Source organism: Perognathus longimembris, chromosome 4, assembly GCF_023159225.1.
Source record: "Perognathus longimembris pacificus isolate PPM17 chromosome 4, ASM2315922v1, whole genome shotgun sequence".
Taxonomy (NCBI): Eukaryota; Metazoa; Chordata; class Mammalia; order Rodentia; family Heteromyidae; genus Perognathus; species Perognathus longimembris.
The window spans coordinates 70289322-70307758 of record NC_063164.1 but is presented as its reverse complement, the minus strand read 5'-3'; the positions used below and the strand labels follow the sequence as shown (position 1 = coordinate 70307758).

At 41.1% G+C, this 18437-nt stretch overlaps 1 protein-coding gene across 1 annotated transcript; it reads right to left on the bottom strand.

Moving 5' to 3' along the window:
• Positions 1-15493: 15493 nt before the first annotated feature.
• LOC125350018 (zinc finger protein 280B-like) lies at positions 15494-18195 on the bottom strand. Its single transcript, XM_048344292.1, has 2 exons — positions 17463-18195; positions 15494-16856 (listed from the first exon to the last, which is right to left on the bottom strand). The coding sequence occupies exons 1-2, from the start codon at positions 17813-17815 to the stop codon at positions 15581-15583; spliced, it is 1629 nt and encodes a 542-aa protein (XP_048200249.1). The 5' UTR covers positions 17816-18195; the 3' UTR covers positions 15494-15580.
• Positions 18196-18437: the final 242 nt, after the last annotated feature.

Genomic DNA, 18437 nt, shown 5'->3' with positions numbered 1-18437 from the left:
GGTTTTGTAGGTCTTGACAGTTCAACAAGATGGCACATAGGCAGAATAGCTACTGTTTGGAGAGGTGTTAGAAGCTGTGTTCTCTTCATTGAACTTGAGGCATTTATAGTGGAAGAAGTATCTTCTTTTTCCTTATCTTAGTCTCATGAATAAGGCATCTTTAATGAAAAGACAAAGTAGCAAGGAAAAAATACACTTTGTATAATTTCACATGACTCATAGCCTTTAGCAACTAAGACCCAAACAAATAAATGAATCTCTTTGTACTTAAGTTTAATGAAGAGTACAGTCATGAGCAAATATAATGTAGGACAGAAGTATCAATTAGCAAAACTTCTCTGTTGAGAATCTCTTTTGAGTCCCTGTGTCTTCAGAGACATGGGTATTCTTTTTCTCTGGGAATCGGGGGGCGGGGTGGTTCACACTTGGATGAAGGGTTATGACCTGTTTTGGGGAAAATATACTGGAGAAGATCCAAGAGACTTGCTTCATTTTAGATCAGGATAAAAGGACATCGAGAATGACCTTTCTATCTTCACAGTTTTCTCAAGGGTCTAGGTGCAATATTTAAAGATGCTTCTCCAAACAGTAACATGTACAGTAAGGATTTTTTGAACCTGAGACTTAGGAGAGAGAGATTCCTAAAAGACAGAGCATTAGAGGAATTGGAGAGAAGAAAGCACTAGCCATTCTCCAGCTGTGCTCCTGGCAAATAGCACGTAACACTGAGACATTTGTATCAATGGGTTTTAATTTTATGAGTAGGCTGCAGAAGTCTGGGGAAGTTTTGTCTGGGTTTTACAAGATTAAGATGTAAATTTTCCAAATAAAAGAAGAATTTTAACTTTCTCTAGGTTGTATTTCATAGATTGTAGTTTCAAAATCTAAACTTGGATATTCCTTTCACTGTTTATGTTCTAAGATATATTTTAAGGTAATACCCCTCCTCCCACAAAAGTTTCACATTAAAAACAACACTGTTTGAATATGGAGTTGATAGCACAGGAACAAGTTAAAGTATAAGAAAATATTATCTCATCCAATCAATGCAAGAATGTTAAATTACAATTAAGAATAATAATCATGGCTGAGTGCTGGTGGTTCACACCTGTAATCCTAGTTACTCAGGAGGCTGAGATCTGAGGATTTTGCTCTGAAGATAGACTGGGCAGGAAAGTTTGGGAGACTCTTATCTCCAACAAACCACTCAGAAAAAGGTAGAAGTAGCATTGTGGCTCAAGTCGTAGAGCATTGGCCTTGAGCAAAAGAAGCATAGGGATAGTATTCAGGCCCTCAATTCAAACCCCAAGACTGCAAAAGAAAAATAAAAGAACAGTAATCACAACTGTTTAAATATATACTGGTTTTAATTGGGAATGATAGAGTTTGCTATAAGGTTAAATTTTGCAATGGATCTTCTGTTAGATACTTGAGAAATTATTAAGTAAATAATCATGCTTTCCCCAGTTGGTGGATCTCTGTCCTACTGGACCAGCATGCCCTTTTGCTTTCCACATTCACTCAGTTCCCCCACCTTATCATGGCTCTTCCTCTTAACCTTCCTGATCTCCACTGGGGTACTTGAAGGTCCTGACCACAGTTGGCCTTTCTTTCTGAGGAGAGAATTTTTCCAGCTAAATTTCTCTCTCCTTCTCTACTTACATTTACAGTTCATGGCTATTCTCATGCACATCTTGCTCTCAACATTATGTCAAACTTCTAGTGCTGCATATAATGTGGAAGTGGCAGACTGTATCCTTACCATGTGAACTTTGAGAGACTCAGTCCCAAGTGCAGCCTTGTAACAACTGGGACCAATGTTTATATTGGAAGTTCAGTTTTCAAAGGTAGAAGCTGTGGGTGTGCCTGCAATATTACCTTGGTTCTCATGTTCACAGAAACTCAAACTTGCCTGAGCCATAAACCCTGACAGTAATACAAATGCCACACATTCCAAAGCCTGTCATCATTCCTTAGCTTTGGATTGTGCAATTGCTGCCTAAGGCGGGCCTCATCCATCTGCTTCAACAAAGGACCTGCTATTCATCGTCCTGTGAACAGACACCTTGCTCAATTCTTCTCTACTTTTGCTCATATTGTCCCTTGAACATGTCCAGATTTCATTGGACTTGCAGGTTCCCATTCCAGTTCTTTGTGAGCATTTTCCTGAAACACCACCCACAAAGGCCCTGTCCTCCTGGGAATCTCACTGTACTTCCTGGGCATAACTCTTTGCTGTGACTTTTCTTTTGGATTGCAATTAGTTCATCTAATTTGAAATAAATAAATAAATAAATAAATAAATAAATGTTGGCTTAAAGGTTGCTCTTTCAGTGGTTGGAAAGTAACTTAAAAATATAATTGTATAGTATGAATCTTGCCACAAGCTCAGGGTCAGTGAAGATGCATAAAAACAGCCACTATACTTCACTAAACCAGGCAGAAGAAAACAATTCCAGATGTTTTTCTTATAAAATTGTTTGAGTTCTCAGAATTGACTGCCATTTTAATGTATGATGCAAATGGAGCATATTTGATCCACATCCAGTAACTAAGTCCTCCAGAATACAAATGTGCCAAGTGTGTCATTGCTGACTTGCAGAGTTTAACCATGGGTCCTCACAGATTTGACTTTCCAGTTTTCTTTTAATCATGGGCACATTGCTTAGTTTTTTGCAACCATAATTGTCTCTGACTCTGTCTGTCTTTCTGTCTTCATTAAGAAATTAAATGATACAGTGAGTCAGTGGGTTTTTTTAAGGCATCTTTCAAATGGAAATACTTCTTGAATCCTTTTTTATATGTCAGAAAAAATATGGATTTCAAAACTGAGTAAAATTTGAGAAAATTTCTTGGGAAATAAGAGCTTATTTTTTTCATCTTTGCTTTTCCTCAATACAGTGTTACATTTCATTCACAATGTATGCACTACAATTCAAGTCCAATGATATTGTCTCTAATGTGTTATTTTTACTCTAGTTTCAAGAAAACAAGTCATTGCTAAATATTGCCATTTACCCTTTTGTTTTGAAAATGTGTAAGATAGACAGGTGCTGGTAGCTCATGTCTGTAATCCTAGCTACACCTAGCTGAGATGTGAAAAAAATCACAGTTTAAATCATCCCAGGAAGGAAAGTCCATGAGACCCTTATCTTCAATTAACTACCCAAATGCTACAATTACATCTGTGGCTCAAATGGTAGAACACTAGTCTTCTTTTTATTTTTAAATTTTTTATTGTCAAACTGATGTACAGAGAGGTTACATTTTCATATGTTAGGCATTCGATACATTTCTTGTACTGTTTGTTACCTCCTCCCTCATTCCCCCCTCCCCCCTTCCTCCTTTCCTTCTCTCCCCATGAGTTGTTCAGTTGGTTTACACCAAACAGTTTTGCAAGTAGTATTGAGTCGTTTGTCTTTGTATCCTGTGTCTTTCGATTTTGGTATTCCCTTTCAGTTTCCTAGTTTTAATACCACTATATACAGTTTCCAATGTGCTCAGATAAGATACAGTGATAGTGCAGGTACAACTACAGGAAGGGGATACAAGAGGATCATCAACAAAAGAAGCTACAGTTTCATATGGCATGTTGAAAGTAATTACAACAGTGATATAACAGTTGTTTCCATAACGGAGTTCATTTCACTTAGCATCATCTTATGTGTTCATAGAGGCATAGCTATTGGGCTCTTGTGATCCTCTGCTGTGACTAGCCTAAACCTGTGTTAATTATTCCCTATGAGGGAGACCATAGAGTCCATGTTTTTGGGTCTGGCTCTCTTCACTTAGTATAATTTTTTCCAAGTCCTTCCATTTCCTTATGAATGGGGCAATGTCATTCTTTCTGATAGAGGCATAAAATTCCATTGTGTATATGTACCACATTTTCCTGATCCATTCGTCTACTGAGGGGCATCTGGGTTGGTTCCATATTTTAGGTATGACAAATTGTGCTGCGATGAACATTGTTGTGCTGGTGGCTTTAGTGTGTTCTTGTTTGTGGTCTTTTGGGTAGATGCCCAAAAGTGGGACTGCTGGGTCATAGGGTAGCTCTGTGTTTAGCCTTCTGAGGAATCTCCATACCACTTTCCAGAGTGGCTGAACCAGTTTACATTCCCTCCAACAATGAAGTAGGGTTCCCTTTTGGCCACATCCCCTCCAACATTTGTTATTGTTAGTTTTCTTGATATAAGACATTCTTACTAGGGTGAGATGGAATCTCAATGTTGTTTTGATTTGCATTTCTTTTATGGCCAGTGATGTAGAGCACTTTTTCATATGTCTCTTGGCCATTCTCATTTCCTCATCAGAGAAGTCTCTTTTTAAGTCTTTAGCCAACTTGTTGAGGGGGCTATTGGTTCTTTGTGGTTTTGTTTTGGAAGAATGTAATTTTTTTAGTTCTGCATATATTTTAGATATGAGGCCTTTGTGCATTGTATGGCTGGTAAAGATCTTTTTCCAACCTGTGGGCTTTCTGTTTATCTTGCGAGCTATGTCCTTTGCCCTGCAGAAGCTCTGCAGTTTGATGCAGTCCCATTTGTCCATCCTTTCTTTGATTTGTAGCATTTCTGGGTCTTTGTTAAGAAAGTTCCGTCCTGTGCCAAGGAGCCCAAGTGTTTCTCCTACTCCTTTTAGTGTTTTCAGGGTATATGTTTAAATTTTGACATCTTTGATCCATTTGGAATTTATTTTGGTGCAGTGTGATATATAAGGATCTAGTTTTAGTTTGTTGCATGTGTTGAACCAGTTTTGCCAGCACTATTCTTGAACAAAGAAAATAGTTCAAGGACAATGCCCAGGCCCTGAATTCAAATGCCAGGACAGGCATGCATGCATGTGTGCACGCATGGATGCACACACACATGCAAAAAACAGTTTAAAGATCTATAAGATACGGTCAGTGCTAGAGTATTGTCAGTATAATGGATAAACAAAATTATAGGAAGTTTACATAATAGAAATCAATGCAGGGGCTGGGGATGTGGCCTAGTGGCAAGAATGCTTGCCTCCTATACATGAAACCCTGGGTTCAATTCCCCAGCACCACATATACAGAAAACGGCCAGAAGTGGCGCTGTGGCTCAAGTGGCAGAGTGCTAGCCTTGAGCAAAAAGAAGCCAGGGACACTACTCAGGCCCTGAGTCCAAGACCAGGACTGGCAAAAAATGTATATGTTCACATATACATTGGGTTATGGAAATTCACAGAGTAATTTCTTGTATGTATGCTCATTTAACAATAGTTTTCTTAGGGAGGAAGATGGCGCTGCCACAGTAGGGCGGCACCCCGACTCGCTCGAACTGAATAGTGAGCTGGGAACTCCAACAACCAGCACCCCTTTAAGAACCCAGCAAAACCAGTAGCCAGAAGCAGTGGAGAAATGCAGGAAACAAAAAGGAGCAAAAAAAGAAGAGCCTATAACTTGCACGGAGCCGGAGAATCTCCAAGTACCCTCCCCCTACCAGCACACCCTGGCCCAAACAGGGCCAGGCTGGGAAAGGGGACCTGGCCAACCGCAGACCGACTGCTGAAAACTCACACCGGGAGTGCAGAGTCCAGACAGCAGGACTCCATGGACCCCAGGGAGAGCACGGAATGGACGTGAGCAGTGGGGAAACTGAGCGGTACAGAAGAGAAGAGCCGGGTCCGCCACCACGACCTTTCGCCACACCCCAGCACTCCACCCTCAAAGGACCAATGGCGGCGTGGGACACACACAATCCAGGACCAGTGAGTCCCCCATTGTCCCCTCCCCCAACGGGAGACCAGCTATCAGAGACCCAAACCCTACAAAGAGGCTAGAACTCCCTCCCTCCCCCTCCTCACCCTGAGGGAACAAAGAACCCCCAAATCAGGTGAGAAGGTCCCATAAGGCTCTGGGAAGACACAGGAGCTAACAGGGGAAGGGCGGAGCAGTGCCAAGGCAGCAGAGGAGCCTGAACTGGCCGCATGGGCCCCGCGCCTTTCCCAACAGGGGCCTGGGCAGGCAGGCATTGCAAGCCCCACCCTAGGCACCTGGGCCTCGTGGACTTTTTCAACTAAAATCACAGGCACTGGTGGGCAATACCAGCCCAGCAGGTACACCTGGACCTGATCACGCGCCTCCCTCACAGCCGAGGCGCAGTCTAGGGGCTCTAACCTGCGCCCGGACAGTTGATCCCACTGGGCCCCACACATACCGGCCCCCACAGTGGACTTGCAGGAGGGCACAAGCACAACCCAACAACCCGGGGCTCACTCTGGTATGCGTACCCCGCTCAGGTGGGCAGGGCCACAGCGGCAGCACCCGCTGTAGTGGGCACACAGCCCACAGGTGGGCGGGGCCCCTGGCAACAGTGCCTGCTCTGGTAGGCGCACCCGCACAGGAGCTCTCCATCAGCCATGCCCACTCAGTTTGGCGCAGTTCGCACAAGTGGGTGGGCCGCACCACAACAACACCGGCCCCGGAGCAGTCCACACAGGAGGGCGAACCGCCTGAGAGGTGAGCTCCTCTGACCAAGATACAGAGTGGAAAAAAGAACCAAAGAAGAGATAAGCCTCCACACCACACTGAATCAGCGACCAGCAAACCCCCACCAGGGGCATGCTAGGGTCAGCAAAACACAGCAGCAAGACACTGTCCCGCAGAGAAAGACACAGTACCTACCGACCCCCAAGTGCAGGGAGAGTGACCACCTCAGCAACAACCGAGAAGGTCACGCTCACCCACTGGGAAGCAAGGTTCAACAGCCAAACCCAAACCCAGAGCCAGGACACCAGGACACAAGGCTCCCACTGATGGACCAGCAGCAACCAGCACAAAGCCAAAACAGGGAAGCCACCCACAGATTTCCAGATGTGCAAATCACAAAGAAATATAACACAGTTCATCAAAGGGCAAGCCAACTCGCCAGCTCCAAAAAGCAGCATGATTGAAGAGGAGATGGAGAATAAAAAATCAACTGAGGCCATGTTAGCAGAAATGATGGAAAGCTTCAGAAATGAAATCAGAAAACAATTCCAGGAGTTTAGAGTGGAAGTCTTGAAGGACATCCAGGAAGCCAAGTAAGAAATGGAAGCAAAAATGGATACAATGCAAACCTCCTTTAAAGAAGACCTTAACATTCTGAGAAGTGAAATGCATGAAAAAATAGATTTAAAATATAACTCTTTAAAGGAAGAAATTTCCACAATCAGAGCTGATCTGAGAACCATAAATAGCTCTCTGACATCCATCAACTCCGCAAATGAATCCACAGCACAAATAATTGACCATATGGAATCCAGAATCTCTCTCTTGGATGATGATGCAGCCGATAAGAACCAGAAAATTACCACACTCCAAGAAACGGTGAAGCTTCAGGGCAGACTAATCCAGGAGCTAGTGGACAAAGACAAGAGATGTAATCTGCTCATAACTGGAATAGAAGAAGGAGTAGAATACCAGAGCAGAGGGCTTCATTGTATTTTCAATAAAGTTATTGCAGAAAACTTCCCCAATCTTACAAGGGACCCCATCCAGGTAACCGAAGCCCATAGGACACCTGGCAGGTTCTACCCCAGAAAAGCCACACCAAGGCACATAATATTCAAGACATCAGATCTCAAGAATAAAGAGCAAATTTCGAATGCAGCCAAAGCGAAGAAAGAAATTTATTACAATGGGAAGAGGATCTGAATAACAGCAGACCTACCACGCGCGAAGAGAGTGGAAGAACACCATCCAAGTTCTACAGGCCAACAACTGCCAACCTAAAATAAAATATCCAGCAAAACTGGAGTTCACATTCAAGGGAAAAACCAGATATTTCGATAGCAAAGAGGATCTAAAGGAGTATGTGAATAAGAAACCAGCCCTACAGCAAATTCTAAGAGGGGAATCCCACCCAACAGAAACCATACAGGACACACAGACAGAACCAGAGAGAAACTACAATAGCCAGAGCCCCACAGAAAGAGCAGCTCACTAAAGAACAGAAAAAAAAAAGAGCCCAACAAGAAAATGGAAGGAGAAAAAGCACTCTTATTCTTGATCACTTTGAATATAAACTGTATAAACTCTCCGATAAAGAGGAGCAGACTGGCAGAATGGATCCGCAAACAAAAAGTTGCCATCTGTTGTCTACAAGAGAGCCACCTTATAGCAAGGGACAAAAACAGGCTCCGAATGAAAGGATGGAGCAAGATATTCCAAGTAAAGGCACCTACCAAAATGGCAGGTGTAGCCATCCTGATCTCAGACAAGCTAGACTTTTCATTAAAATCAACTCAAAAAGACAAAGAAGGACACTACATTTTAATACAAGGAAAAATCCAGAATCAAGACATCACGGTGATAAATGTATTCTCACTGAACAAAAAAAGAGGCCCTACATATGTCAAGCAAATTCTCACAGAACTACAGAACAAGATAGACCCAAACACAATCATAGTGGGAGACTTTAATACCCCACTCTCTCCAAGAGACAGATCCAACACCCAGAGGATCAGCAAGGGAGCTGAGCACCTAAGTAACACCATATCCCAAATGGATCTGACAGGTCTATACAGAATCTTCCACTCTACAGAGACCCAATACACCTTCTTCTCAGCAGCCCATGGATCATAATCCAAAATAGACCATGTCATAGCCCACACAAAGAACCTCAGCAAATACAAAAGTATTGACGTCATCCCATGTATTATATCTGACCACAGTGGATTAAAGGTAACCCACAATAACAACGGTTACCACAGAGGCTATACACATTCTTGGAGGCTAAACCCCACACTGTTATCCAACACTTGGGCCACAGACCAAATTAAAGATGAAATCAACGAATACATAAGCCACAGTGACAATGAAAATACATCTCAAAGAAACCTATGGGACACAGCTAAGGCAGTACTGAGGGGCAAGATCATTGCCCTCAGCACTCACATTAAAAGAATGGAAGCAGAGTAGGTGAAGAACCTCACGATGAAACTAAAACAACTGGAGAAACAAGAAATGATCGAATCTAAAATGACTAGGAAGAGAGAGATCACAATGATTAAAGAAGAGATAAATCTGATTGAAAACAGAAAGACCATTCAACAAATAAATAAGACTAAAAGCTGGTTCTTTGAGAAAATAAATAAAATTGACAGACCCCTTGCAAGACTTACAAAAAAAAGAAGAGAAAAGACTCATATACGTAAAATCAGGGACTCCACCAGAAAAATTACAAGTACACATGATATTCAAACAATCATAAGGAGCTATTTCCAGAACCTCTACTCACTAAAAAAACAATAATTTTACAGAAATGGATCAATTCTTAGAGAAGTATAAACTGCCCAAACTGAACCAAGAAGAAATAAATCAACGAAATAAACCAATAACTAACAGCGAGATACAGGGGGTAAACAAGAACCTCCCAACAAAGAAAAGCCCAGGCCCAGATGGATTCACCAACGAATTCTATAAAACCTTTAGTGAGGAGCTAATAACAATACTCCTCAAACTCTTCCGCGAAATAGAAACAGAGGGAGAAATCCCAAACTCATTCTATGAAGCTAATATCATACTCATTCCCAAACCAGGCAAAGACCCAACAAAAAAAAGAGAACTACAGACCAATATCACTAATGAACACAGACGCAAAGCTCCTCAATAAAATATTAGCTATCAGGATCCAGAAACTGATCAAGAAAATTATACATCATGACCAAGTAGGCTTCATCCCACAGTCACAAGGACGGCTCAACGTCCGTAAATCAATCAATGTAATTCACCACATAAACAGAACTAAAATCAAGAATCACATTGTTATCTCAGTCGATGCCCAAAAAGCCTTTGATACAATACAACATCCATACTTATTAAAAGCTCTGGAGAGACCAGGAATAGATGGAACATTCCTCAAAACAATAAAAGCCATATACAACAGACCAACTGCTAACATAATATTAAATGGAGAGAAACTTAAATCATTCCCCCTAAACTCAGGAACAAGACAAGGATGCCCACTCTCCCCACTTCTTTTCAACATAGTGCTGGAATCCCTAGCCATCGCAATAAGGCAATAGGAGGACATCAAAGGGATCCACATCTGCAAGGAAGAAATCAAGTTATCCCTATTCGCAGATGACATGATCTTATATCTGAAGGACCCAAAAAACTCAGTCCCCAAACTCCTACATCTAATAAACCATTTTGGCAAAGTAGCAGGATACAAAATCAATCCACAAAAGTCAGCAGCTTTTCTGTACACCAGCAATGTACAAACAGAAAAGGAAATTATGGAAACAATTCCATTTACAGTAGCCAAAAAAAGAATAAAGTACCTAGGGATGAACTTAACCAAGGACGTGACGGACCTATTTAATGAGAACTATAAAAATCTAATAAGGGAAATCAAAGAAGACACAAGGAGATGAAAAGACCTCCCATGCTAATGGGTAGGCAGAATCAATATAGTGAAAATGGCCATATTGCCCAAATTGTTATACAAATTCAATGCAATCCCTATTAAAATCTCAGTCACATTCTTCACTGAAATAGAGAAAGCAATCCATAAATTCATATGGAACAGCAAAAGACCTAGAACAGCCAAAGCAATTCTAGGCAAAAAAAGCAGTGCAGGAGGTATCACAATACCAGACTTCAAGCTCTACTACAAGGCCATCATAACAAAAACAGTCTGGTATTGGTATAAAAACAGATCGGAAGACCAATGGATTAGAATTGAAGATCCAGAAATAAAACCTCACTCTTGCAGTCAGCTGATATTCAACAAAGGAGCTAAAGACATACAATGGAATAAACAGAGCCTCTTCAACTACTGGTGCTGGGAGAACTGGGCAGCCATATGCAGAAAACTCAAAGTAGACCCAAGCCTATCACCATGCACCAAGATCAACTCAAAATGGATCAAGGACCTCAACATCAGACCTGAATCCTTGAAACTACTGAAGGACAGAGTAGGAAAGATGCTAGAACTTATAGGCACAGGAAGGAACTTCCTGAATAGAGTCCCAGGGGCACAACAAATAGGGGAGAGACTCGACAAATGGGACTACTACAAATTAAAAAGTTTCTGCACAGCTAAGGACATAGCCACCAAAACAGAAAGACATCCAACCATATGGGAAAGGATCTTTACCAGCACAGCAACAGACAAAGGCCTAATATCTGTCATCCACAGAGAATAAAAAAACTAAGCCCCTCCAAGCCCAATAAACCAATTAGGAAATGGGCAAAGGAGCTAAAGAGAGACTTCACAAGAGAAGAAATAAAAATGGCAAAGAAACATTTGAGGAAATGTTCAACATCCCTGGTAGTAAAGGAAATGCAAATAAAAACAACCCTGAGATACCACCTCACTCCAGTTAGAATGGCCTATACTCTGAACTCAGGCAACAACAAATGCTGGAGGGGGTGCGGGGAAAGAGGAACCCTTCTCCATTGTTGGTGGGAGTGCAAATTAGTACAACCACTTTGGAGAACAGTATGGAAGTTTCTCAAAAAGCTCAATATAGACCTACCCTATGACCCAGCCATACCACTCCTAGGCATCTATCCTAAACAGCAAAACCCAAGATATCAAAAAGACATTTGTACTTCCATGTTTATCATGGCACAATTCACAATAGCCAAAATATGGAAACAACCCAGATGCCCCTCCACAGATGAATGGATCCAAAGTATGGTACCTATACACAATGGAATACCACATAGCGATTAGGAATAGTGAAATATTGTTATTCGCAGGGAAATGGTCAGAACTTGAACAAATAATGTTGAGTGAGACAAGCCTAGAACACAGAACATAAAGGGGCATGATCTCCCTGATATGAGTGATAAGACTGTTAAGAAAGGGTGACGGAGAGACAGAAGAGACCAGGTCTATGAAACCAAAAACTGCTTGTCAAATGGTATTTCCTACAGGATTGGGGCAGTGAACCAACATTATGTAACTAAACCCAAGCAACTACTCAACATATAAAGGTCAAAAATTGACCTCTCAGTGGAATACAATAGCTCAAAACCTATGTACGTACGTTCATATAAGACTTCTGTCGACATATTGTCTAATATCGACATTACATTTAAAGCCCTAGGCAAATTTTCTTGGGAGTAGGCCACGTGGATACTGTATATGTTCTTGATACATTGTATATTGTATATATGTTTACCTGACCTAGGGAAGGGAAAGAAAAACAGGGTGTGAGATATCACAAGAAATGTACACACTGCCCTACTATGTAACTGTACCCTTTTTGCATAACACCTTGTCAAAAAATTTGTGTTCAATTAATAAGTACATTTAAAAAAAGAAAAAAATAGTTTTCTTTTGATCCTCAAGATTATGTTGGCCACTATTGGCTTTAAAGGCACTTATACTTGTGGGCAGCCAGCCAGCTGTTCTCTAGAGTCACAAAAGCAGCTCTGGGCTCTCCCCTTATCTATAGAACTCAGGGACATGGCCTGTCCTCTATTTTGAAAGCATTCCATAGATTGTATTCTCATCAGCCTCCAAGGTAGCATATTTTGTCCTTTGCATTTTTTCTTTTTCATTTGCTGATTTTTTTGGTGATTTGTTTATCTATTTATTATTTTATTTTATATAACTTTGATGCTGATCTTTGAAAAAATGAATTCTTTTCCTATTTTTTTCACAAACATTTTATTACTATAATTGCTATTTTGTTCATAACTTCTGATATTAACAAAATAAATTTTATCTGGAACAACAAGCAGCAAAATAGACAAGGAACTTCATAAACAATAATAAAATAGTAATCTGGACTATTCACTGATATCTAATATATCCACAAACAAAACAAAGTAACACTGCTTTTAAAAATAGAACACTCAGTTAAAAAAATAACAGCTCTTGCAAGACTCAGGTCACAATATTAATTTTCTTTTTGTGTAGGCACAGAAATGGACTCAAGCTGGCTCAATTCTGAGACAGATGCAGAGCCCTTGATGATATTCCTGCCCAGCATTCTCGTGAGTATCTTATTAACATTTGTCTGGACAGAAGTGGGAGAGATAAACTGCCTTTAAAGAGAAGGGAGAAGAAAGGACTAAAAAGCAGGGTAGATTTCTAGTTACTCTAAGAACTTTGGTGAAGCTCAATGAATCAAACATGAGGTAGCAAGCCATGCAGGCCTAAGGGAAGAACATGCTAGAATAGCAATTGCTGCCTTTGGATCTGGAAAAATGTAATTTCTTGAGGAATAAGGCAGGCCAGTATGTGAAAATAGTGCATCAATGGAGACCATGGTAAGGAAATGTTAGAGGGTGAGAGGGAGATGGGAAGTGGTCAAGGGCTAGAGCACTAGAACATGTAGTGTAAGTAGCAATGGATGTGTAAGTAGTAATGAGAATTTTTACTCCTTAGGAGCATGCTTTAGTGAAAAAGCACTCAACACTAAGCAATCATTAAAACACTTTTCTTTACAATAGAAACAGTATATAAAAGTCTGCAATCTCTTTATACACAATAGAAGTTTCCAACTACACAAATAGGAGACCCCCACACACTTTTCTGCAACTGACGAGGGTTCAGGGTAGAATTTTAGCAATATGTCTTGACCCAAACCAACCAATTGAAAAGGCCTAGTAAAATGTTCAAGGTGAAAATTAATCAAGCATGGAGCCAATAGATAGAACGGTCCCAACTCCCTCAATTCCAGCAGGAATGAGAAGGCTAGATGATTCAGCCCAGCTTTCTGTGAAAGCTCAGAAAATTTTGATTAGGTTGAAGAGTGAATAGTAAATTGTTGTTGCTTGGGGGTATTCTGTTGTGCTTAAGACAGGGTCTCACTAAGTAGCTAGGCGGGTTTAGAACCCATGATTGTCCTGCCTCAGCCTCTGGAGTGCTGAGATGTGCACCACCACTCCTAGTGAAATAAGATACTTTTACAGAGAATGAAGGAAAACAGATATTTTTCTTTCTCCAGACCCATATTTAAAACCAGGATGCTATGATTCGTGACTAATGAACAGAAGTTGACAGGCATCTGAGTTGGGGAAAGAGGGACAATGGATGGCACTAGATTAGACTCAGGGGAGGCAACCCTGAGAACTTACAGAAGCAGCCAAGGTGGCTGATGTTCAGGAATTAATACTCAGAGGGTATTCCACAGTTTTGTGACAGAGTCTTTGCCAATAGTAGGGGTGAGGAGAAAAGGTCCCCACACAGTGTGTAATATACCAAATAGTACCATACATTAGATAAAGGATGATAATGCTGAACCTTGATATTTCTCAAGACTTAAGAGTCATTAATACAGGGGGCAATTCTTGCACACTGGAGTGCTTCAAGTAAGATCCAAAAATTATTAGTATTATCAACTGGGAAATTATAAATTAAAAAAGAGGGAAAAAAATCTATTCCTTGTCATACCCTCATATCCATAAAACACAAAATTATAAATTTCATGTGAAATATGTAAGTAAAAACTTTATAATGGGCTTAATTTAAATCAGCCCTGGACTATTTTTCTCCACTGTACCTTTGATTCTTGGCAAATACCCATTACAGCTTAACAGCAGAAGAACTAAATTTAGCCCAGGCCATGAACTGGACAGATACTGTTTATGTGGTCCTCCTCTGTTAAACTATGGGTTCAATAACTTTCCAACTATTGGTACCAGGACTTCTTTCCCAGGAAAACCTAACCTAACCTAGCACCAGTTTCCATTCTATTAATTACTGCTGCTTCTTCAATAGGAAGCTAAGGTAACACAGCAGTGGCCTGATATCTGGAGAGGATCTTCACCAAAGCAGGCGTTTTACAAGAATGGTTTTGCTTCCTTGGAGGTTCTTCCAATAGGCAGAGGCACTGTGAAGCTGTGCTTCTTCTGCCTGATCTGTAAGACTGGAGTGAATTTGTGCCTATACCTCAGTTTACTGAAGGAGCCATTGCTTTCCCTTGACTAACCTGTTTGTGCCTTATCTCCACTCATACCAGTTTCTCCCTCAACCCAACGTGGACCCTTAGAACTCACTGATTTTTATGCCAGCGAAGATGAGGCACTTCTGGGAGTTTATAAGCCAATAGGCTAGGCCATAACAAAGCCATTCCGGTTTGACTAGCACTAATAATGAAATCTGTAATACACAAGAAAAGTAGGAACTAAAATAAAATATTTTTTAAAACTCTTAAAAAATTCCCTATGTAGACAAGAGTGTGTTCCAGCTTAGGAGGAGCATGAAATACCAAAACAAAATAAATAGGTTTTCAGTTTGGTTTTTCCTCTCAAACATATACAGGTACCTTTCATGTATTAAACCATACAGTTAACATGAAAATCAAGTAATATATCTTAAATAACACCTCAAAATTAAATCAAGACAATAGTACAGAGACTGGGAATGTGGCTCAGTGGTAGAGCACTTGCCTAGCATGTGCAAGGCTCTAGATTCATACCCAGCACTGGAAAATAAAACAAACTGTATTATTGTGAATTTAAAAGAAAAACAAATTCAAGTAAATCTCTAGTTTTACATTTTTGGTGCTACTTCATAATGTATGATTTGTACTTTTTGCCTCTCAAGGAGTTATTTGGATAGGAATATTTGCTTCTGGGTAACTAAACTGGAGTTCATGTTTTGTTTTTTTAAGTTTTACTTTCAGGACTGGGAGAAGATGGTTCAGAATCAGCTGTGCTCACAGTGATGGATGCAACTTTCTCTGATCCTGGCTGAACAGGTCCCAGGGACACTTGAATAACAACTTTTGTCTCAGGAGGCAATCCTTCCAGTTGCTTTGGCTTCTTAAACATTTGGTGATAACGAGTCTTATGCTCCATTTTCTCTTTGAATGTTAAAAACTGCAGCCGACATTTAGAGCACCAGTGAACAGTCCTTTCCCAATGTCCCCTGTAATGACACATATAAGGTGTTCCAGCTTTGAAAATCTTGAGACAAAAAGGACAAAGCAAATTCTTAGTGTTTGCATGGCACTTTCTAAAATGTGTGTCCACATCAGCGAAGATGGAGGACCTGTAGTTACAAACATGGCACACATAGGGCAATTCCCCAGGCTTATGATCATCTTTCATGTGCTCCAAGAGAACCTGATCAGTTTCAAATGACAACTCGCAGATCTTGCAAACAGTAGGTGCCTCCTGGGTTCTGTGCACGTTGTCGACGAACCGCTCTAGCTGGAAGGGAGTGGGGAACTGCCAGTGGCAGTGCTGGCAGGTGGTGGGGTTTTCCCAGCTGTCACTCCACTGCTTCTCAAATTCCAAATGGTGTTTCACATGATTCATAAACTTCACATTTTTTAGAACTTTAAAGCAGCTGAGGCATTTAAAAGTTGTGTAAGTCTTCTGTTTTGACTGCCCATCTCCTTTATGCTGTCCATAATAGAAGTCGCTAAGTAGTACAATCAGATTTCCTTTATTGGGATCAGAGGTCTTGTCTGAACTTCCAAGGTTTGAAAAGTCTGTTTTGGCCAATCCATTATCCCTACCAGGATCTAAATGCAGAGGCTTGAAATGAACACTATCTTTTGGAAAAGCTGTTGGAAAAGGTGCTCCATTCTGAAGATGCGTTAATGAGGCATGAATACCATTTGAGGGTGGAATTTGGTGAGGATTCACTGTATGAAAATTACTTGAAGGAGACAAAGGTGAAGAATATCTCCCTATGTGTCCATCACTGAACCCAGGCATTTGGAGGTTCATGCTACTAACCTCAGAAGCAGAATGTTGCTTTGCTACACAAGGACTTTCATTCACACCTTCTACTGAAAGTGTTGCTCTTACAGGCTGATGCCATGAATTTGTGAATGTAATCAAAGAAGAAGGTAACTCTGAGGAACTAATGGGCACAATTTGTGGTGAATTGTTTATATAATCAGATTTAGACAAAGACTTGAAAATAATAGGACTATCAGTTGATCTTGATTCAGATAAAGATGCTTGTTGTGATTTTTTTTTTTTTTTTGCCAGTCCTGGGCCTTGGACTCAGGGCCTGAGCACTGTCCCTGGCTTCTTTTTGCTCAAGGCTAGCACTCTGCCACTTGAGTCACAGCGCCACTTCTGGCCATTTTCTGTATATGTGGTGCTGGGGAATTGAACCCAGGGCTTCATGTATACGAGGCAAGCGCTCTTGCCACTAGGCCATATCCCCAGCCCCAGTTGTGAATTATTTTTATGTTCAGGTCTAGATGAAGTCTCAATACCAACAGGGCTATCTGTTGATCTTCATTTGGATGAAGATATCTGTGATGAATTATCAGAATTACACAAATTCTCAAAAATAATAATTGGGCTATCTGTTGATCTTGATTTGGCTAGAGATACCTGAGGTGAATTAACAGGATTACACAAAGTCTCTATAATATTAGGGCTACCCGTTGATCTTGATTTGGATGGACAGGCTTGGGGTGAATTGTCAGGATTACTCAAATTCTCAATAATAATAATGGGGCTATCTGTAGCTCTTGAGTCTGCTCCAGAAGCTTGTGGTGCGTTATTTTTATCAGCATTAGACAAAGGCTCAATAATAATAGGACTATCTGTTGATCTTGATTCAGACTGAGATGCTGTTTCTGATCTAGGGACCATATGACTTGTAGGCTGTGATCGGTAAGTAGTATTTTTTCTAAGGCGACTAGACTTTTTTCTCCTTGAGCAAGAACCTGGGGTGACTCTGTTCAAAATGTTTGAGATGATTGGTTTGGAATTTGAAGTTACTCCAACAAAAATCAGCTCATCTTCATTTACTTGTTCCACCCCAACAAAGATCAGTTCAGCATCTTCATCATCTGTCTGTTGGGTTTCTTGTAAGTTCTTCTGTGATTCTGCATCATGTTCTTCCTCACTTAACAAGCAGGGCTGATCCATTTCCTAATTGGTTAATTCTTGAAGGGTGTAGCCACAGGTCCCAGTGCTTCTGTTACACAAACTCACCTGAGAAAGTATTTTCTTCGAGGCTGGGCAGCACTGTGGTGATGCTGAAGCTCAGAAATGGGCGGGACTCAGAAGAATGCTGCTGCTCAGGACTCATCAGGAAACCAAGAGTCTGGGGAAGCCCTCTCTCAGAACACTGTGCTTAGCGTCCTTCATGATCCTCCAGGCAGCAGAGAATCAGCCTTTTCCCTTTTCCTCCCAAGAGCAGAAATTGCCGCCGAGCTGACGGGTCAGGGGAGTCTGCCTGCCGCCAGCGACTAGCGAACCCCGGGAGGTTCTTTGCCAGGGAAGCCCTTGGCCAAGACCCCTCCTCAGTCTCCAGGCACTCCTTTTCCTATTTTTTGACCCCTTGATTTCTTGACTGTGAGGGGCCTCCTCTTGCTCTGCTCTCTCTCTCTCTCTCTCTCTCTCTCTCTCTCTCTCTCTCTCTCTCTCTCTCTCTCTCTCTCTTTCTATTTTGCTACTTTTACATTTATAGCTATTTCTCAGGCAACCAAGAATGGTCTGGTGACATGTATCCTGAATGGCAATGTAAAATGCCTGGTGTGGTCTGTTT